Source organism: Rhipicephalus microplus, chromosome X (genome assembly GCF_043290135.1).
Source record: "Rhipicephalus microplus isolate Deutch F79 chromosome X, USDA_Rmic, whole genome shotgun sequence".
NCBI classification, from domain to species: Eukaryota; Metazoa; Arthropoda; class Arachnida; order Ixodida; family Ixodidae; genus Rhipicephalus; species Rhipicephalus microplus.
Genome location: NC_134710.1, coordinates 299,427,438 through 299,449,893, shown reverse-complemented (window position 1 = coordinate 299,449,893; position 22,456 = coordinate 299,427,438). Strand labels below are relative to the sequence as shown.

The 22,456-nt window shown below is 46.1% G+C and overlaps 1 protein-coding gene across 2 annotated transcripts in view; it reads right to left on the bottom strand.

The window, feature by feature from the left end:
• The window catches only part of LOC119162161 (LIM/homeobox protein Lhx9), a 79,705-nt gene that overhangs the window by 13,001 nt on the left and 44,248 nt on the right, over window positions 1–22,456 (bottom strand). For both annotated transcript variants that reach the window (XM_075879430.1, XM_075879429.1), the window contains exon 2: window positions 10,190–10,482. In XM_075879430.1, the coding sequence (XP_075735545.1) occupies window positions 10,190–10,419 (230 nt within the window). In that variant the 5' untranslated portion in view covers window positions 10,420–10,482. The remainder of the gene's footprint in view (window positions 1–10,189; window positions 10,483–22,456) is intronic.

Here is a 22,456-nt window from a genome sequence, read left to right as displayed (position 1 = left end):
ACGCTGCCCATACATCGATGATCACCTGCGCGCACCTTTCTCCTAGGGCGCCGGTATCGTCACACATCGGCACCATGCCGGGCTCGGCGGGTCACCTCCACACCGAAAAATGAAGGATCCACCGAAGGTGTCTTCCTCGATAAAGATGGCATAGCATCACGCAGCGGGTAGCCCTCAGTGAACAGCCGCGCGAGGGTCAACAGATCCCCGGGGTACCGTCGAAGCGCGGAAGGGCCGCGTGCCCCAAAAAGGGACTAACGCGCAAATGAGAAAAAGTCGGGGTGAGCAAAGCATCACAAAAGCGGAGGCACCAAAGAGCAGCCGGTGCGTGCGCCGCACGGGCTCGTACGCACGCATGCCGGCCGAGCGTCGCATGCGATAGCAGGTGAAGTGGACGACGAAGAAAGGAAGCTGCGGGCTCTCCATCCCGCCCCCGTCATCCACCGCCGTAAAGCGGGCTTCGCGCGCAAGGAGCCACGAGGGGGCCTCTTCATGATGAACGGTCGTAAAAAGAAAAGGGCTGCCCACGATGGGCGCAACGCTCGCACACAAAGAAGCGTCGATGCACCCTATGCGCAGCATGCGCTCTACTCGGGGCCGCTTCCCTGGCGGGTTCCCACGGGTTGGCTTGCGCCGCGTCGTTTACGAGCGGCCGGTGATTTCTTCGTTATATCGGCGCGGACAGAAAGAAGTGCCGGGCGCGGTACCAGTCCGGTCATTACGGCTTCCAGGAAGCAGCCAGTTTGTTGGTGGTCACCGAGTGGATGATGCGCGCCGTCGTTCGCCCGGAGGGGGTCCCCGGACCCGAGTCGACTCCCGTGCGTGCAGAGCAAGGGCCGTCCTGTGGGCGCCAGCAGCAGCCCGTCCACTCGGTGGTCGACATTGCGGCGAGACACGTATCTGTTGTCGATGGCAGCGGGGCTGCGTTAGTTTCGCTCAGAGTCCGTACAGAATCAACTAATTAAGATAATTCTCGTTATACGAACCCGTGTGACTGGAAAGCGCGAACAGCAAATGTGTCAGCACGAAAGACTTCACCCCTTATGAAGCCTTTCAGAGATTGCTTTTTACAAGTGGGGGGGGGGGGGGTCGCTTCTACGGGCATGGAAGGGAATTCGTGTACCTAATTCGTAATCTGTTCTGGGTTGAGCTGCTCAGCTTTAAGTTTTTCGGCTTCGGTAAATTTCATGTCTTATGCTAAAGACGGGCGCAAGCGAACAAGAGGTCATGTGTGAAACAGTTTGCTTCTGACAACGAAATAATCCTATTTAATTTTCACTAACATAGAAACTTATACAGACACTCATCCCGCGTTTTCTGGGTATCACAGAAGACTTGAACGCGTTCGCCTCGGTGCAAGCACACGCGCTTTCTACGCCGGTCGGCGCTTCTAATCACACCATAGTTGTTAATGTCAGTGTTGTCATCGAATGAACGTTATTCGTGGGTATCCTCGTGTGTATGAAACCACGGTCATTTGAACAGCTGTACAACTTTTAACTTTTAGAGCAAGTTGCGCTTTGCAGTTCGCGCATAACTTCAACAGTTCTTATTTGTTTGTTTTACTTCACCCTTCCACGCTCTGTCAACGAATCAAGCGTCTCTCTACCTCGATTCGTCGTCATCTGGTACGGCCGTACGTGGTCGCCGGATGATTCAGTAAGTTGATAATGTGGGCTATCATCAGTTCCTTGAACACTTTCATTAGAGACTTGACCCGGGTAATGCGACAATTTACTGGATGTCGCCCAGAAGTCAAACATCTGTCATATATATGCTCCGTGGCAGCGCGCTAGGTGTCAGAAACAAATGCAATGGCTGTCACGTGGTGTCTCCACATGTATACATAACATTTCACAGAACGGCACATCCCGTGCGCCACATGCGGCTGCAAACCGAAAATAAATACGGCGTAAAAAACACCAACTGAATAACGTTTGCGAGAGCGAAGTCAGATTAGTCTCTCAACCAATGCCGCATCATGCATGTTTGCATCGCGCATGCGATATTGTTGCTCTACCTTGTCTGTCGGTACACACAGCGTGCTGTATTGCCATCAGGAGACTGAATGTAGCACCAGATGGGCCATCATCTGACAAGATCATGCATTCTGTACAGGATAAGACCACAATCACAATTCGTTCGAACAGCTGTGCCGAAAATAAGTGCGTTCGCCGAGTTCTGAACTCCCCCCCCCCCCTCCTTCTCGTATGACAACTTGCTTTGTCTTTGTTGTTTGTGCGCCTGGGTGTATAGACAGCGCACAGGTATCGCAGCTTTCTATACCACAGGCTTTCACGCAGGACTATGAAACATGAAACACGAACTTTCCTGGCGGACGCACACACACGCTTGTGCAACTGCGTGCCTTTTTTACTCACCTGGCCAGTTTAGAAGCTGCTCTTATGCATGGGACCTGGAAGTGGTTGATTGATTGATTGATTTGTGGGGTTTAACGTCCCAAAACCACCATATGATTATGAGAGACGCCGTAGTGGAGGGCTCTGGAAATTTCGACCACCTGGGGTTCTTTAACGTGCGCCCAAATCTGAGCACACGGGCCTACAACATTTCCGCCTCCATCGGAAATGCAGCCGCCGCAGCCGGGAATCGAACCCGCGACCTGCGGGTCAGCAGCCGAGTACCTTAGCCACTAGACCACCGCGGCGGGGCGACCTGCAAGTGGTGCCCCAAAGTTTGATGCGCCGAGTGCAGCGCAAAACCACGCATTACCTCCTCCTATAGAAATGCTAACGAAGGGGGCAACTTGCAAAAAGGCTTCGTTTGTTCGAGACGAACGTTTGACGAGCGGCCGCTGCTTTTCCTTTAGCGTAAATATGTTCCGAGCTATTGATGGCTCTCTGGTGCTTCTCTTTACATTATTGTGTGTTGTTAATAAATTAACGTAGAGTGCGCACACATACGAAACACGTAATGTTCTTTATTTATTGCATCTAGACCGACTACTAGTGATTAATTGTAGGTGGTTCGTCTGACATCATCGGTATCATTTTGAGAATGACCTACTGCGGGGCATGTATAGTTGTGCATTTACCTTAATTTATCGGTAAGTAGGGCACTATACTCTTGATAATATTGATATTATGTTTGCCTCCTTTTTGCTTCGTGTGTGTGTTCCTTTCGCGCTCCCAATTCGCTGAACAACTATAAAAGTTTCTGGCCACATAGAACAGCCTTCGACCTGCAGACAGAAAGTCGTTGATTTTTTCAGACGCCTCGTTTCTTAGTATAAAGAGCGATCAGCTTTCGACATGGGCAGTAGGTGCGAGCTCGTTCGGACACATTTGGCGACGAGCCCGTCAAACTTATGCAGAACGAGCAGCGCCAAAAACAAGTCGTGCGTACTCTCGGAGTTGTACCCTTAAGGCTTTCGTTTTGTACGAATCAATAAGACCATTAGTTCACCGTGATAATGGTGGAATAGTAATACTTTGCCTATTACTAGAAACGGCCATTCTCAAAGCTGATTTCGTTTCCTCTAGTCTCTCTATCTATTTCATGAAAACTACAGCTAATGAATTCAAAAACTGCGCACACAATTCCACACTTCTTACCAATTCTTACGTTCTTACACGCCCCTCGATGTTTCGACCGTGCCAGCAGCGCGAGAGGTTTTCTGCGCGGAGGTCACCGTTTGAAGGGACACTAAAGTCAAATAACAATTCACGTCAGAGTGAAAGCGCAATGTATGACAACATCTAAAACGACAATATTATCAACAGTAGCACCCTACTTACCGAGAAATTAAGGAAAATGCACAAGAATACATGCGCCGTCGTAGGACATTCTCAAAATGATACCAATGTCGCCAGACAAACCGCCGACAATTAATCACTAGTAATCGATCTAGCTGCACTAAATCAAAACTTTACGTGCATCAAGAGACGCAATAAAATGCTGCTTGTTCGTGTCTGTTTGATTCATGGAAAAAAAAGAACCGCCGGACATTACTATGGGGAATGGCGCGAGTGGTTAAAAACTTCAATTTTCGCGTGGTTACACTCGACAGGTCATGTCATCTAGCGGGGCGCAGTTGAACCAAAACACGTCTGCCATCTCGGAACCAATGGCGGGAAATCGATCAATGGCCGTTGTTGCTTCTGTGGCTCCCGTTGCTTTCGTTCTGTCTAGTAGTGTTGGTGACTGCGGAATAAAGCCGGGCAACGTTGTGAACGGCAACAGTGACGTGAGTCGGTCCGCTTCTTAAGGCGGCCAATTTGAAGTGCGCTAACCCGATGCGGGCCACTAAAACGTGATTTTATTTTAAAATAATCCGATCCTTGGCACAAAAGTAACACTACGAGGTTTATGGACCCCTATTTCAAGAATCAACGTCGGCTTAATAGTTTCTTTTAGTGTCCAGCAGTGGGCTTTCTTTTGCTGCACAAAAGATGCTTCCAGCCTTGGCATTAGCGATGCTCTGCGAGCGACACAGCGAAGCGCACAACAACGGGCCCTTGCCATGGGTCCGCGCGTACGTCTGTAGTAAAATCCAGAAAAAAACTGTTTTTTTTCTTCTTTTGTATGGAATATACATCGCACATTTGCTGGGTGAAAGCGTAGCTGAAACAAGAAAAAAACTAAAAGCGCGCAAGTGGGGGCACCTGCAGCTGGAGATCGAGGACGCCGCCGTTCCCTCCTCTACGAATGTACGGGAGGGAGCTGTGATCTTCTGACTACTCCTCTTCTCCCGGTAAATTTTATAATAGCATTGTTAGATTAGCTCTTTGACGCATAAGCTGAAGCTATCTACTGGTAAAATATCAAAGTATTTAAATGAACATACAGCAGATTCATGCTGGGATCATATGCGACATGACAACTATGGTTGCCTCCTTTTTAATTAGAAAAATGTTAAATTCGCAAGCCCGTACGAGCTGATGCATACTTCGAAACACTGAGTATGAGCATGTTTGAATTTTTTTTTTCATTTCGTGCACTTTGCTCATCGACATGGCATTGCAGCAGGCTGGATACGATAACAAAAATATAAAATAAATAAATAAATAAATAAATAAGAATACACCATTAGAGGCAGTGTTTGACATGAAAATGGTTTGGCATGAGAATATTCGTAGAGCGTAGCAAGTAGTCGAAATATAGCAGAGCTATGTCAAACACGAAACAACGAGTGATATACATATAACAATAAAAAATATTTCAGATGTTTTGTTAAATGAATATAGTAGCAAATGCACATAAAACGATATCTAATTTCACCCCAAAATTATGATTACACTGCAAACGAACAAAACACGTAGACAAGGCGGGTGCTCTCTTGCAACTGTTTATGCCTTGAGGAAACAGGCCCATATAAACCCACTTCTCGTCAACGCATGCGCAACGTGCTCGAGCCGTCGTTTACTTGATCGCACTGTAGGATACATGCATTATAGATACCGTGCTTTCGACTCGTACAGGTTGAGTTAAGTTTCTGCTACGCCATCGATACGCCACGTCTGTGTGTAAAATGACTCCGAAATTTCTCGTGCTACCTTGCTATTGCTTTTACCTAATATACTAATCTGCGTGAAGCGTAGCGTGCATCTACATGAAGCCACACGCGTGCTTAAATGCGCACCGTCCTTATTTTTTACCGTAAGGGCGCGTTCCCGCTCTCGTTCATTGACGCAGCGCCGGCCAACATAGCTCTTTCCGCTCGATAGGGGTATATCGTGGACCACTTCAGTGGCACACTTGGTGAGCAGCCAAGTATACTTCTTTTTGCGGTCTTTCAGTTGTTGAAAATGACATCCAGTGAAGCGAGGGCACACCTTCGCCCCTTTTGTTTGCGGCAAATACAAGAATAATTGGGACAAACCTAATTATTCCAATTTTTGGGGCCGCACCCCTGTTCTATAGGACAGGGGTACATTATTGTGCGCTGACACCTTTTTTAATTGCCTAATATACGACTATATGGCTTCGATAAATTATTGTTATAGTGACTAAGAAAAGATAGCTAGTCTTCTATTAGTGATGACAGACCTGATCACAGCTTTTGAAAATGAAATCGGAATGCAGTGAGTGTCAAAAATCTGCATCATATAAGCAAAATATATTGCGAAGGCACCATAACTATTCCCTTGTATAGTCTTGTGTAAATTGCGCAATTTCAAAGGAGACAATACATCTATAAATATGAGCCCCTACTTGGTCACTATATATCTCGAGACTTGATTTTATGAACCGAAACCGTGTTAGCAGTTTTTTTATTCGTCAGAAGGTTCATTAGTAAGGGATTTACTATGTATATTATTGACGATTAGCTGCATGTGATGTCAATGTTGCCGTGTGACTTCCCATCATAGTAGCTGCCTGGGGCTGCGAAGCCTAGCTTCTGCGTCAGGTAATCCCCGTACTCGACGGACAACGCGGCATTGCGAATTGTGCGTCCCTAATGCGGCATGCATTCACAGCTGCTCGCAGCCAGATTGTTTGACGTATTTTCTTGCCAACAAGGACAACAATCCGCCACGCGCTGCGAGGGTACGTTTATGTTTTTAGCTTCACTTATTATTACTTTCTTTTTTTTCTCCTTCATTCAGGCCTCGAAGCGTGCCTGCCTTGTTATGCATCGTCAACCGTGAGTGCAACACAGCCGTCGTTACGTGATGACAAACTTTTGAATGATCGTTCTCAGAACCAAATGCTTGCAACTGCTAACGACGACTGCGAGCAAGCTTGAATTTATCATAGTATTATGTTCAACGAGTTTTAATGTCCCGGAAGGTCATTCAAATGTACGGATTCGTCTGTCAACAAGCAACCCAACTCTGGCGCTATTAATTGCGTTGTTAATTTCATGTCAGCATACTGGGTGCTCATCACAGTCACACTAATTTGTAGCGGCACAGTATAGTTCTGTTTGGCGTGGTCGCTCCCATTTCGTGAGCCAAGTCGTATGCCCATCGCCCCTTTTAGGCAGCCTTCTTTAGGAGCTTGCTCGCAAGCTTCTTTTGCTCGCGCCCTGTCCGGCGGCGACGGCGTGTACACCAGTGTTGCCAGTGTACACTTCTCCAGTCGCCACTCAACGTCCCCGATTCCATGGACTTTCCTAAAGTTAACAAGAGGAGATTTTGGCGCTGCGATCGTTCAGCGACCAAACTTCTTTCTTGTTCTTTCTTGTTTCGAAAGAAAGAACAGTTTTTTACATCGTGACCCAATCTGAGGTGGTAAGCCTAAAATATCAAGGTGGTGAAGCGTAACTGCCGAAAATTTGGCGATTGTCGTTTTGTGACAAAGCAGCTTCAAACCAAGCGAAGCCAGAACGAACGTAAAGTACAAAGACTAGGCAAATCCATGTCATACTCGTAACTCCCATGCTCACTGAAAACGTCATGTATTGCAGCTCTAATCGACAGTAACGCCAGAGTTCTCTCTCGAGTATATTTTGGAAACTCTATGGCCGCTCTAGTCGCCTGTCGGGCGATTCTAACAATGCTCACTTTGTGGTGCGCCGCCACTCAAGGCGTTAAACTGTTGGACTGGAACGGTGAATGAAGGTGTTTTTCGAGCACTCCCGATCGACTGCGCAGATAAGTGCTTAGCATGTTTCGAGCTTGCTTTTATAATTAATAAGGCAGCAGTGAAAAACCTTTATAGCACTTATTACATTGTACGGCGTTTTCTGGGGTCAGTCACCAGGTATTTACTTTTTTGTGTGTGTGTGTGTGTGTGTGTGTGTGTTTGTGCGTGTGCGTTGCGTGTGCGCGCGCGCGCGCGTGTGTGTGTGTGTGTGTGTGTGTGTGTGTGTGTGTGTGTGTGTGTGTGTGTGTGTGTGTGTGCATGTGTGTGTGTGTGTGTTTTCTGTCACCCTGTGGTGGAGGTGCACATAGACCGAGTGCGCAAATTTTTGTAGTAGAGCTTAGACTTTTTCGCTTAGGGCAGGGATGTCGTACGCTGTGTTTTGTAATTATCGAGTGGGACAATTCTTAAGTACAATTTTTGTCAAAAAGGCATGAAAAAAAGGCTGTAAAATTGTTAGGATGTGGGGCTGGTTTGAAAATGGAGGCTAGTGCGGACGTGAATGTAAAAAAGGCAGACGCGAAGTGTAGGCAAAGTGACGTAGTGGGAAAAAAAAATGTGGACAATGATGGTTGCCCAGTGTGAACTGTTGTTGAGAATTGCCAAACTGGAGACGGCGTTGGCGACATAGCGAGAAAAAAACGATGGCTATGGGAAGAAGGCTCAGGTCGACCGAGGAAGCACTAGCAAAGGGGAACAAAGGAACGGCCGATGGAGAGCACGGTAGGGCAGCGGCATCCAGAACGGCGGAGAAGAAAGAGAAAACAGGTTCTGAAAAACAGGTTCAGCCGGTTCAATGGTCACAAGACCCAGCTTCAGCGAAGTAGTGGTGAGAAGAGACAAAGCAGCTGGCGTCACAAGTACAAGTAACCTCCAGGTGCGGGACACCCTAGCTGAAAAGTCCCAGCACGTGATAATCGCTGGGGACTCTAATTTAAATCGATGCGCAGAAGCAATCATAAAGAGGGTACAAGGTGACAAGAGAGTTTCAGTAGAGACGTTTCCAGGACGTATATACTTGAAGCAGTCATGAAGCAAGCGAGCGCAAAACTCACAACTAAATCTGATGGACGAAACCTTGTAATAATTGCGGGCGGTTTAAACGATGTCTTAAATGAACACTCGGCAGGACTAGCGACCACACTAGCGAAATGGGTCGATGGCATGCACACCGTTTCCCCTCAGGTGCAGGTAGTGATATGCATGATACCGGAGGTAACGGTGCGTGACGGCAACCTGAACAGAGCGGTTGTCAACGCAAAGACATATGGCATATGAGTCGAGAGAAAGGCTTTTAGGTAGTGGAAATACACAGCGAGGTGCATAGGTGGGGTGGTTTTCAACGAGACAGAATTCACTTCGATTGGAGGCTAGGTCATGAGGTGGGTTGGCGATTTGCAGGACGCGCAGTAGCTTTTTTTTTGGGGGGGGGGGGGGGGGGGGCACGCGGGCCCTTCGGGCTCGAAGATAGCTAGTAACGAGGAAAGCAATGAGGGGGACTCTTTTACAGGTGGTATAGGCCGATATGATTCCAAAGTGGCACCAATATCTAAGACACGTAGAGTCCGGGGCAGTAGACGTAGCCAAGAGGGCGGAGCCAATTCAGACGTAGGGTACTTAACATGCAGGTTGGCAGGGATAGGCTGAAGTGGGGAGGGATAGAAGAACAGCTAAGGGAGGAGAAGCTGATGGTATATGAGTTTGTAGAAACACATTTTAGGAACATGGATCAACCACATACTAACCAGACTACACATGGGACTATTGTAATAGAACAGAAGGCAGCAGAAAAAGGGGTGGTATTGGGGCACTTATTCATAAAAGTACAAACTGGCAAAGGGTGAAGCAGGAGTGCAAGGAACATTTATGACTGAAAGGGAAAGTGGCAGGGCAGATAACGCTCCTGAGTTTTGTATAGTTGTGGACAGGGGCCAAAGCCATAGAGGAGAACAAAAGCCAGAGAGGAGAAAAATCGCTACGGCTAGAACAACAAAGTTCATGTTGGTTCATCTCTTATGAATAATCTTTTTCTCGCTCTCTCCCAATCTGACACGAACATGCGCGTTTTCCCGTATCGGAATTTAGAAAGCTGCCAGCGCAATGTTGGCAACCATTGCGTGTTAAGACCTTTCAGCATTTGGTTCTACGGGCTCGGACTCAAAAGTGGAGTTCGTTGGAGCGTTGAAAGCATGTGCAGGTATTCGCGTAGATCTCTTGAAGGCAATTTCGGGTAACCTTTTTTCTCTGTCTTCAAGTACGAGCTCTCATTCGCGACACCTCAGTCTTCCCGAAAAAGCGCAGCCCTAGTCTAAAGCAAAGCATTACTGAGCTTGTATTCGAAAACTAAGTGAAACAAATACTTGTGCAAATACTGAAATGAAGAAAAAAACAACTTGAGAAACATGTCAAGACATCAAGCATATAAATGGGAAATGATAATGTGAGGAAAAAAAAACACTGTCCAAAAACCACACAACTTCATAAGGTTTACGATCAACTTCTTATCTGGACACACTAAGTAGCCTATGCAATTTTCAGCAATTCGAGGAGCGGGGTTGTGTAATTTACAGAAGGATTGAAAATCCTTGCCAACGCATGCAGCTGCAAGGGTCAAGCTGCAATGAGAGCTGAGTATACCGACCTGTAGTAGTCGTCCTTGCAGTAGATGTTCCCGTCTCTGGCGAAGCAAGTGAGCTCGGAGTCTAGCTGTTGCTTGCAGTGGCAGCAGCGCAGGCAGCGGGTGTGCCACTGTCGCTCAACGGCCAGCAGGTAGAAGCGGTCGGCGATGGGCGCGCCGCAGCCCGCGCACAGCTTGGGCGGCGCCAGGGCCTGCGCAGCCGCCTCGTCGGAGCCCGGGCTGATCACGGGCATGCCGGCCTCAGCACCGCGCCTCCGCTAGAGCTGCCGCCGGAGCCAGGCAGAAGCAGGAACCCCCTGCGTATGAACCACAAGGGCAGGGAATTCGGAATGACATGTCTAACGCGAAAAATTTCGGTTGCAAATAGACTGGCGCCCTTCAAACGCAGTCTTTGGTTCAGTATAAAGGAAGAAAGAAACTGCTAGCAAAAGTAGAAAAACAAATGTTTATTGATGTAAAGTATGCCACAAAACACCGTGTAAAGCTATCTGCATATTGTAGACGAAATATACACCAGAATAGTTATTACGTTCGAAAGAAATGCATGTAGTTTATGAGACATAACTGCCATTAAAACACTGAGCAGAGAAGAAACAGAAATACGACTGAGTGGGCGCTTGTGTCGTCGTCTTTTTGTTTCTTTCGCATGGAAGCTGTAAAGTATTTTCCTTATAATATGCCCCTGTTTATTTGACATCGTTATCTTTAGTTTGACATCATCTTTACTGCCAGACGACTCTACATGTCGTCATATTGTCGATTTAAAAGCATTTTCTGCGTAACGTTGATTACATGAATGGCATCTTCAGTAAAATAGAGAATTTGGAAGTGGAAAAAAAATACATCTCTCATTTGCGCTACTTCTCTGCTTTATGACCTGTTTCGAAATGGTATTACCGTTTCATACAAAGCCGTTAATAAATTTGCTATTACAGGTGATATTTTTAGCTTATTCTGCAAACAAAAAGACTGTGAGCCATCGACGTAGTCAGGGGGTGGCACACCCTGCCCAAGCCCCCAACCCCTGAAATTTTGTTTCGCCATGGCATACAGAGTGAAATATGACTACTTCAAGCAGGTGCTCCCCTCCCCCCTCGAAAAAAAATTCTGCTTACACCCCTTCTGCGAGCCTCTACTTACGACTTGGAAGGCTACAAGCTGACAAAGCTGATAACAAAGGACTTCCCCGCAATAATTACCCCAATTCAGAGCCTATACATGCAGATTTTGGAGTTCGAAATATTTCGATCACTGCCACAATGACGCCATTTGTTCTACATGACTCTACGCAAGACGATGCAGTGGTCGTCGTCGTCGACCGTGCTACCCGAGCACCGAGGTCAAGACAGATGCAATTACAATATACATAGAGAATGTATGTTGTCATGTTTGGTGTTTATAACCCTAGTCGCCTTCATCTTTGCACCGGTGGTGCGCTGGTGCTAAGATATCAGTGTAAAGCGATTGGCGCCGGTGCAAAGAGACTCGGAAATAGGTTTCTGCTTGATGCACAGTTGGCTTGGCAATTGTGGTCTGTTCGCTCGTTCATAGTAACACTTGTAGTCCCTATCAAAACTTGGCAGACAATATAAACACATCAATCACCCAGTTTGCAATACGTCATGTTAGGGGCGAAGCTGCTCATATTCTAACGTTGTCCGGCATCAGGCGTAACCCGCAGTATCTGCCGAACAGTATAATATTTGGTGCTGTCTCATCACCGTTATTCGTCTCATTTCTTAGGTAGCGTTGGTCCAATAATAGTGTGTACAATAGGACGGACGGACGGACAGACAGACACAAGCATGGACGGTCGAACGGAAGCATGGATGGACGAACGGACGGAAGCACGCATGAACGCAAGACGGACGGAAGCATGGGCGGACGTATGGACGCATGGATGAATGCACAGACGTACGGACGAACGCACGGATGGACGCACGGAAGCACGTATGGGCACATAAACGGACGGAAGAACGCATGGACGGATGGGATGAACACACGGACGGATGCATCAGCCCACTCATCATCATTCACTTCGTGGATATGCTGTGATTTTTTTGTTATAGCGGGATACACTATTGCGCTTAATGTCAAAGCAGGAAGCTTTCAAAGTATACTCTTCTCTGCATTGACACCTCAACTTCGGGGAAATTAGCTGTAGCGAACTCCTGCTTCTTCATCTTTTTCTTCTATTTTTAAGTTTCAAGGATCATCGCATCTAGACAATTTAGAAACTCGGAAATTATTTCTTGTGCAATAAACGTACACTCGCCAATGTAAATAATAAAAACGAAAAAGGCATTGAAGTTTCGGGCCACGTATGGGTTCCTTGATTATAATGAAGATGTTAGCAGGGACATGCGCTATTTATGGGTCAGGTGGAGTAGCGAGCTGGTGTATATCTCTGGTAGATTCTTCTTTGTCTCGTTCATCGTGCACTTAGTCGACTGAATGTAAAACGATTCCAAAGCGGACGGCCAGATAAATGTCTTTCCGTTGCAATTACAGCTGATTTCGGTTATTTCTAGGAGACCATAGGCGTCGTATATCGACTACTATACGCAAGAGGCAGCGAAGTACACCAGGACGCAGCTGCCCTTAGTGCTACAGCGGGCCGATTGAAGTCTTCGCAAGTCAGTTGCACGGGCGTAGAAGCATCTGGGCGACCACACCAGTCAATCGTATTCTTGTTGCTATTACTGGTCACGCGTCAGGAACTCTGTTACAAATACAAGTGATTTGGCGGCGGCAAACTTCTAGTGAAAAAAATAAGTAGTTTAACATGATGCGTAACAGATGCGTGACAGTTCAGTTGTCCCATAAGAGTAGACATAGTTGTTGGAGCCCTTGTCATGTTTATTGCAGTCTTGAATGAAGAAAAAAAACGCAGAGCAATTTTGAGGAAAACATTTAATGCAGAGACAACCGCAGCCTTCATTTAATTTTCGTGATAACAGCTATCTGATGAACGTTTTGCTACATTTACTGTAGACACTTTTGGTTGGGCATACGGAGAAGCTGCGTACGCCTTGAAAATTATGTTGCGTACGCGGCAAGTGAAGCGTGCAACAACACATTTAGTTAACGTACCGTGATGCGTTTCACTAAAATAGATAGATGGCATGCGAGATGCGAGGGTTTTTAATGCTTACCAGCGCCACCGATGTTATAATAAGTATGCTCGTTCTCACTACCGCGCTCCCAGTAATGACGTGGCCTAAGTGATCTGCACGAAACACGACTGCCAAGGAAAGGACCACCAGCTTACAAGTCAGGCCGTGTAGATTTTTAGCATCGTTCCTTGGTGCAGCGAATGCGCACGTTCACCTTCGATGTTTTGAACTTGAGTGCGCAATGTATACGATCGGCATCTATCGGGCATGGCCGCACTAGATCAACCCCAGCGTTCTATCCAGCGCTACTGCGGATGAGGCTTAGCGTACCCCGCAAAAAGTGATCGCGTTCCAAGCATTCGAGACCATTTAAGGAGTGAAAGCTCACACAACGTCCAAGGCATGTTATGTTGCACCACGAATAAAAATACGTACCAAGGTGCCGTTTTATTTACGGGTTCATTCTCCAAGAGGCCTGACAAAAAGAGATGCATTCCCACCCACACTATATCGATGACTATTGAGGATTTTCGTGAGACGTCCGGCAATTTCTACTGAATCGTCAGGATGCCGGAGCGCGCCACTTGAATTTACCTTGTGACGCATGAAAACATCACCTTTCATTGTGAAATGCACACGCCTTGCATCAGGTACGCTGTTGCTGTCTGCGTCAAACGCCACTAGTTTCTTCGAGATCTCGCGAGAACGTAACGTAGTAAGCGTTGTGTTACGTACGCAGCATCTTGTTTCGACCGTACGCGCGCATCTTTTAAATCGATGCGTTACGTACTGCACATCCGCAGTTCTCTGAAAGCGAAAAAAAAACGTATCGATGCCGTAAATTTCAGTGACGTTCCTTGCAGTCAAATCGGCATTCTGCATTATACAAAACTTTCATGAACTTCTTGCAAGCACGGAAGGATGACCACCTAATTTAGTAGTTACAAGGAGTGTGGCAAGCGTAATCTTGAAGCTTTCCCATGTTGCAAAGGCTGAACGCACAGTACGAATAGCAAGTGTGAATGGCTGAGGAGGCATTGCTGGTAGGTATACAGCAGCAGAAAAAAAAATGTAGTTAATATTTAGAGCAATACGTTATTGATGTTGAAGGTGGCTATTAGGTTTCTGCAATATATTCAGGTCCAAGGCGCTTAAAGATACGTGATGAAAGCTCTATAGCGATGGCGTAGCCAGTGCTAGCACACCGGGCCCGAGCCCCCCCCCCCCCCCCCCCCCCCCGCCTTCTTCGACAAATTTTCCCCGTGACATACAGAGCGTAAATTGACCATTTCAGGGGGTGCCCCCTCCCGCTTCCCAAAATCAATGAGGGGTCTTTTTCCTCAAAAAAAAAAAAAATTCCGCCTATGCCCCTGGTCTATATGTATGGGAATCGTGTAGGAACAACTAAGGCCGGAAACTAAGTACCGCGCTTCACAGAAGTAACTTCACTTATGAAGCACGCACAGGCGTCAGGACGTGATAACAGCTATTTAAAAGAAGTGGAGGTGAACTGCGGGTGAGGCACAATAACAACGTATCAGGTAGCCCCTAATGCAAGGAAGGCAACGTGCTTTGTTAAAGGACCGCTGTTTAGGTGACAGTGACAAGGGGGCGAAGTGACACGGGAAAAAGCGAGATGCATTATCTTTATGCCAGCGGCTTCTTTTCCGGCCCCAATACAAGACAGGGCGCCGCTGACAACCTTTTAACAAACGACGACGAGCGACGCGCAATCGAGCAAAAGAAGCGACGACGGAGACGGCAGCGGCGGATGGAAAGAGCAATGTCGCTTTTAAACACGCCGGGGCTTCGAAGAAAACCTGTCCCTCCCCACGGCACCCGCCCCTTCACTCGGCTCAAGATAAACGGACGCCGTTCGCATGCCGCTTCGCGACAGATCGCGTTTACTCTCGACCGCCAGCCTGATGGCGCGCGTCCACGAGTATTTCAAAGATACGCTTGTAAGCTTTAAAGTACAACCTCAAGACCCCTCAACCCCTCTTTCTCCCACCAACCCCCCCAACCCCACCCCTTCACCACTGAAAAAATACACCATCTCACGCATATTTACCGAATCTTAGATGCTCTTAACAAATGTGCTGGCGCAGAGCTTGTGGCGTTCTTGCTGCAGAGCAGTATGTTGTAGGCTCGATACCCGACGCCTGAAGGTCGAAATGTCCCGGAAATATATTTCCTGAATATTCGTCATCTGGACGTAAATGAGCACTGAAGAGGTTGAATTTATTCCCAAGCTCTCCAACTACAACGTCTCTCTTAAGTCCTGCGTCGCTGTGGAGATTCGGGTTGAAACTTTAAAGGTAGTTCAGAAATCCTTGAGACGTGGGATGAAGGCTATACTATATACATAGCGCAAGGCTTTCGATATTCAAAGTGTGCTCGAAATCTTGGTACCCAAGTTTTCGCGATCGGTGGCAATTTGGGTGGCGTACCGAGATCCACCCAGTGTTCAGCAGCACAACGCCATAACGAGCCCCGCCGCGGTGGTATATTGGCTAAGGTACTCGGCTGCTGACCCGTAGGTTGCGGGATCAAATCTCGGCTGCGGCGGCTGCATTTCTGATGGAGGCGGAAATGGTGTAGGCCCGTGTGCTCAGATTTGGGTGCACGTTAAAGAACCCCAGGTGGGCGAAATTTCCGGAGCCCTCCACTACGGCGTCTCTCATATTCATATGGTATTTTTGGGACGCTAAACTCCTAATATCAATCACAACGCCATAACGACTATAATCCACTATAGGGCAGATAATATTAAGATAACTTCAAGGTCACAGAAACAAAATAAATGTCTACTATAGGGAAACGCGAAAGCAAATATTATTCACGTATAGGTCCATAGAGGTGCATGAATGGTATGAGCAAAAAGAAATGCGCTGTTATTGGAATTTTCATGCTCTTTTCTTTTGGTACTGTTCAAAGTCAGAGATCTTAATCAGTGGCCGTGGGAGCGAAATGACGGAAGTCCAAAATAATCGGAGTGAACATGTGTGCTCCCAACTACAAAGAAAGTTGACAATGTAATCTGTAAGGATTTTTACGTACACTCATAAACATGCGTGACCACAAAAGTTAGACGGAATAGGCAAATAGAAGCAGCTCATTTATGGTTGCATCGAATACGAATTGTGATGCAGCTATCACGAATACGAACTGTGATGCAGCTTCTGAGAAGTGGTGTAAGTTCATCGACGATAGCTTCCGATGGTATGGCGAGAGGGCGCTGATTGCTAAGTGGCCCGAAGAGCCAGCGGTGCAATGCGAAAATGATCGCGTACGACGCGTTGCACTCACGTTGAAGAACAGCTGGTGATCAATAATTACTCAGAGCACCTTACTTTATAGAGCTTGAAAACTGGCCAAATTGTTACATGATCAAGCGTGAACAACCACTTCAAACACAACGTACACAGGAAAATAGGACGACGGAACGATATTTGTACTGTCGTCTTAAGTTTTTGTGTTCATTGTGTCCTAATTGAAGACCCACATTCATTATATGTCCTACGCCAGCGTGCTTCATAATTAAACTATGGGTTTGGTACTTGAAAGTGGGTAATTTGTTATGAATTTCAACGCAGTTTTGGCCCTAAGGGGCAAATAATAAACGAAAGCGAAGTAAGCAAACAAATGCAACAAATATGCAGCTGATATTCATTTGGCGGGTAATTGGGATTGGCAGAGGCATAATTAATGGGCCAGTAGATAAACTTTCCGAAGCGTAGATGAAACTTCAAACGACATACGAAAAAGGCGTAGTATTCTTCTGAGGCTTCGCTATAGAAAAGAAAGAAGAGCGTGCCTTTCTCTGCCTTACCCCGCAGGGCCCGGCTCCTCTGTGTAACTAATGGCGTACATGCTGTCAGCGCAGTAGTACTCTAAGAGAGCAAAGAAGGCATATTCTTCTGTAAAGCAAACGCAAGCAAGTCGTAGGAGGAATATTTTGTGTGACAGAAAGACGTTCCGAACACAGTTTTTTACTTAAGTTAAACTGGGTTTGAAGGCGCAAAGGCCTAATACCCGTGTCACATGGGTAGCTTTTAACTAAGGTTATGTTTAACGTAGCTTTTGGCGCGAAATAAACACGAGAGACGCAGAAGCGCAAACTATCAAATGTTTAGCTGTCGTTCACTGTATTAACCACACTTAATGCGCACGCGGCTTGCCGTCACTACACGTGCTAAGTTAGCTCAGTTAAGCAAGCCGACGAAATAACGTGCTCACCACTCGGTCAACAAAGAATTTGAGCACACCCTCGACCAGTTTCGCGGTACGAGTAGCGCTTCTAAACCTCTGCGACCTTGTTTTTATTCGTTCTATTTTCGACTACGCATTCTGCCTCGTTTTTTAACGCATGTTAATTGAGCTCTCTCGGATTTACGCTTCAGTTTGGGAGCATCCACGGTGAGTTTCCGTGTTGAGCATCTTTAAGTAGGTCGGTCAAATCCGTAAGGGAGAAGATGATTACTTTGGGTTCTTCGACGTGGTTCACAGTTCCGATGGGTTTCAACTCCACTTGAAGAAAATCGTGCCTCCCAATGCGTGGAAATGAGGTTTACTTACAATAAACTACAGTCCGACTCCGTGGGTTGCTGCTGCAGCGCGTGAACCGAAGGCCAGAACAGATCGTCGTCGTCTTGATCGATCTTTTTTCCAACATGCGGTTCCGTGAGGCGGTCGCACACGAACAATGCGAAAAGCAATTCTCTTCAAGAAACGTGTATCCATACTCTCTGGTTAAGCCTGCCGAGGATGGAATAATCTTTGTTGTTTGCCGTTACACGACAGACCTAGTTTAGCTTGACTGTTGTTCACCGATTGGATTCTCATTCCGTGAAAGTCCTGGAACAACGCGAAGCTACCGACTAACAGCTGCTACGTCTGCCGTGTAGCTACGCCTAACTATGGTTATCCGTAACCGTAGTCAGCTCGACCTGCGGTTAAGGACGTCCGTGTGATATGGGTATATTATATAGGCAGCGATGCAACCCGCGTTCAGAGTGTATGTTTATGAAAGCAATCCGTTGATATCTCTTCTTTTTTTATATATTTGCATTGACCTTGCACGATAACGGAACGCGGCCACTTTGAACATTCCACTGACTGCAGGACCGTTTCATGCAAGCTAGCCGCATGCCAAAAACTCGCGAGCATAACTTCCACATAAGCATGCAGTAAAGCCGGCATTAGAGAATGACGCAGGAAAATTTTTCCGATTGCTGTAAAATACGAATATGAACCTTGATGCTTGTCAGCATTAACTTATTTCGAAGTATAACTAGCAGTCACAATATAATAAAGGTGACGCACTCGCATACACGTATCTATAGACATACAGTCACGTTCAGTATGTCATGCAGCATGTAAGCTTGTTGCCTGCCCGAGATCACATCCCTCTCTTCTGTCTCTCTCTCTATCTATCTACACACACACACAACACTAGCACCAACACCGTCATTATCATCATGAACAGCCTGATTACACCCACTGCAGGTCAAAGGCATCTACCATGTTCAGCCAATCAACCCGGCCCTGTGCTTTCCGCTGCCACGTTATACCCGCAAACTTGCTAATCTCACCAGCTCACCTAATTCTCTGGCCCCGCCGCGATCGTCTAGTGGCTGAGGAACTCGGCTGCTGACGCACAGGTCGCGGGATGGAATCCCGGCTGCGGCGGCTGCATTTTCGATGCAAACGAAAGGGCTGTAGTCCCGTCTGCTCAAGATTTGGATGAACGTTAAAGAACCCCAAGGGGTGGAAATTTCCGGAGCCCTTCACTACGGAATATCTCACAATCATATGGTGTTTTGGGGACTTTGAACCTCACATATCCATCAAATCACCTGATTCTCTGCCCCTCCCCCGCGTCTACGTTCTCTTGGAATCGAGCCGTTTCCCTTAATGACCAGCGGTTGCACTGCCTACGCGCTACGTGCCCGGCCCAAATCCATTTCTTCTTGATTTTAACTATAATATCCTTAAGCACCGTTTGTTCTCTGATATATATATATATATATATATATATATATATATATATATATATATATATATATATATATATATATATATATATATATATATATATATATATATATATTTAAATAGATTGAACTTATTGGGTTCCAAATGTCTTGATCACCGGATTGATTATGACCACCTACGTTTCTTTGTTGTGTACATATATCGACGCGCACGGGTATTTCTGCGTTTCGTTCGCACCAAATGAAGCTGTTGTCCCCGGAAATCAAACCCGCACCCTCATGTTTTGTAGCGAATACTCAGCCTCTAAGCTACCACCACGCATTTTGGAATTCATGGCCGATTCCGTCTTCACTGATGGCGTTGCGCGACAACGGCCTCAAATGGAGGAGGCAGCAAAGTTTTTGGCGTCACGGGTTCATCATCTCGAATGATGGTGACACACGACGGAAGACCCAATCGTCAAAACTGCAGAAAAAAAAACACGGACAAAGGAAACCGCTCATACATCATCACCAACATGCCCATTCTTACATCCTGACCGATGCAGTCGCCAGCAAGCTTAACTCGAACGCTCCACAGGGTGGCCAGGGCTGGTTTGACTGATGCCAGTGGTGAAGCGCAGAAGCTGTTGCCTTGATAATACCTTGCTATGCTATATAATATGTGGAGATGCATAGGTAACAATTCGTCATCAGAACCCAAAGTAACGCAGCGCTGGCGTCAATCAAATCATTTGAGGACACATTGTGGAGCGTTCGAGAAGAGCTTGCTGACAACTGTACATCATGACGACAGAAGCTGCGCGAAAGGCAAATCATGGTAAGTGACCTTATTTTGTGAGATCTTGTGATTTCCCGTTGCCCCCTGCTCACCGGAAGAGTACAGGAGCCAAAGTTTTGCAGTATTTTGGCTTGGAATGCGAAGTGCAAAGCTCAAGACAACTTTCTCTACAGGCTCAATTGATTGACGTCCACCGTGTTTGACAAAAACGAGTGCTTGACTCCGTGAGCATTTGCCTCAGTCTGAACTGCAACTAAATAACTTTGTAACTTTGTGTGAAAAGTGAATATGTCGGCCTCAGAAGCATTCCTCAGTAAGTCGCTCAAGAATGGCCAGTGCCACCTTGATGATAGTTAAAGCCGGATAGCCTACCTGTGACCATGTGGATTACGCAGATGATGACGAATGCGGATTATACATATCCTTAACAAGTGTCATGATAATCGCAGTTGATTTTTGAAGTTCGATCTTTGACCGCACTACAACTTTGTTGAGTGATGGAGACATTATTTTGACTAACTTTTTTTTTTCACTGTCTCGCACTAGGCGTTTTATTCCAGTATTCTTAGCGAAAATGACTCTGGGTCAGGCCTGAGGTGAACTTCGTATTCTTCAACAATCAGAAAGACATCATTGTTTTCTTGGCTGACGACATTTAAAAAAAAAGAAACACGAATAACATGCACTCAGTCTTAAAACGGTTTTTATTTCATTTGCCGATCAGTTTTTCATTAAAAAAATAAAGTTTTTTCATTAAAAAAATAAAGTTTTTTCATTCCATTCCATCAGTAGCTGACATTAGCGCGTCCACAAGCCATTATTTGTCGTGAAGTCATCATGATTTGGAAATTTTAGGACGTTATGTGGAACGCTGCGCACGACGCGCAGATGCAAAGTGAAAGTTTCCACTCGTATTTGTTGATAAACTAAAGACCAATTATCTTGCTCACGATTCGTGGGAGGCCATGCTAGCAGCTGTGGAAGGAGGGCATGCGCAAGCAGGTGAGCCGTGACAGGGAAGCAGCGAATACCAATGGCTGCTCGAGGCATGTACCAATCACCTTGGGAGAACATAAAGCTATCTCTCTCGCTTATCGCAATACTTTTGTACACCTATTATGTTGTTGTGCAATAATAGCTAAGATGTGGTAAGGCTCAGTTATCATGAAGATGATTGTTGAAAAGTACTAAAGTAATTATTTTTCTTCAGCGCATTACTCGCAGCACGTGAGATCCCACGTCGTTACATGGGCGTACGCACCCCCACGTCAGTCGTCCGAAGTGATTCGAAAGGACTGGATGCACTCATTGACTGAACTCGACTGTGGACAACCACCTGGGTATTACCTAGACTCCAATACTCACGCTTTTGTAATTCACAACCAGTGAAAGCAGCTTGTCATTCGAGGTAGCTTCTCAGTCAGCCAGTGAGCAGAACCAGTTCATTCCAGACATGAATTGCCAAAGTTCTTTCATAGTTGCTTAAAACTAAGAAAAATTAACCAGTATTATAACCACGCAGGGGCATTTCTCTTTTAGACAATGCCATTTTTGTACAAAAAGGCTATGACCAGTAGACATTTATTTATTTATTCATTTGTTTATTTATTTATTACAGATTTTTATTATTTCCTCCTAACTTTTGATTACGTAGAGCAAGATACGGTGAGAAAACGCAAACAAGCTGCAACGAGATAATAAACAGAAAATTGTCACGCGGAAAGGCATTAATTAGCACGCAGATGCGAATGTTTTTGTGTAGATTGATGCTCTGCGCCCAGCAACCGCAAGTGTTTTCGTGTGCCCCTCCCCCGCGGAAACATATCAACGCTATGGAAACAAAATATAGCATTGTATTTTTTACGATCTACAGCAACCAAATGAGCATTGGGAGGGGGAGGGCGCTCGCATAAGCGGAAGGAATTGTGCGAGAGGTCGGCTGTGTAACTCTAAGTGACATTCACGGGAATTCTAGGCGCCTAATCTTCGGAAGACATTCTCTGCGTTGACATTTGGAGATTTCGCACTTGCATATGTCAAGACGCGACAGGTCTAGTTCGTTAGGCTTAATTTATTATTCGATGAGCGCTAGAACGCTTAGCCAAGGCAAGACAAATGGTATACGTGCATTCTTGAAGAAGTGCTGGGCTGAGAACTTTTTGGGCTAACGCCAAATGAGCTAATTGGCTGACGTGACAAACTTACGTCATTTGGGAAGTTTTAAGCACACCTTGCTTATATATATATATATATATATATATATATATATATATATATATATATATATATATATATATATATATATATATATATATAGAGAGAGAGAGAGAGAGAGAGAGAGAGAGAGAGAGAGAGAGAGAGAGAGAAGGAGCTCCTG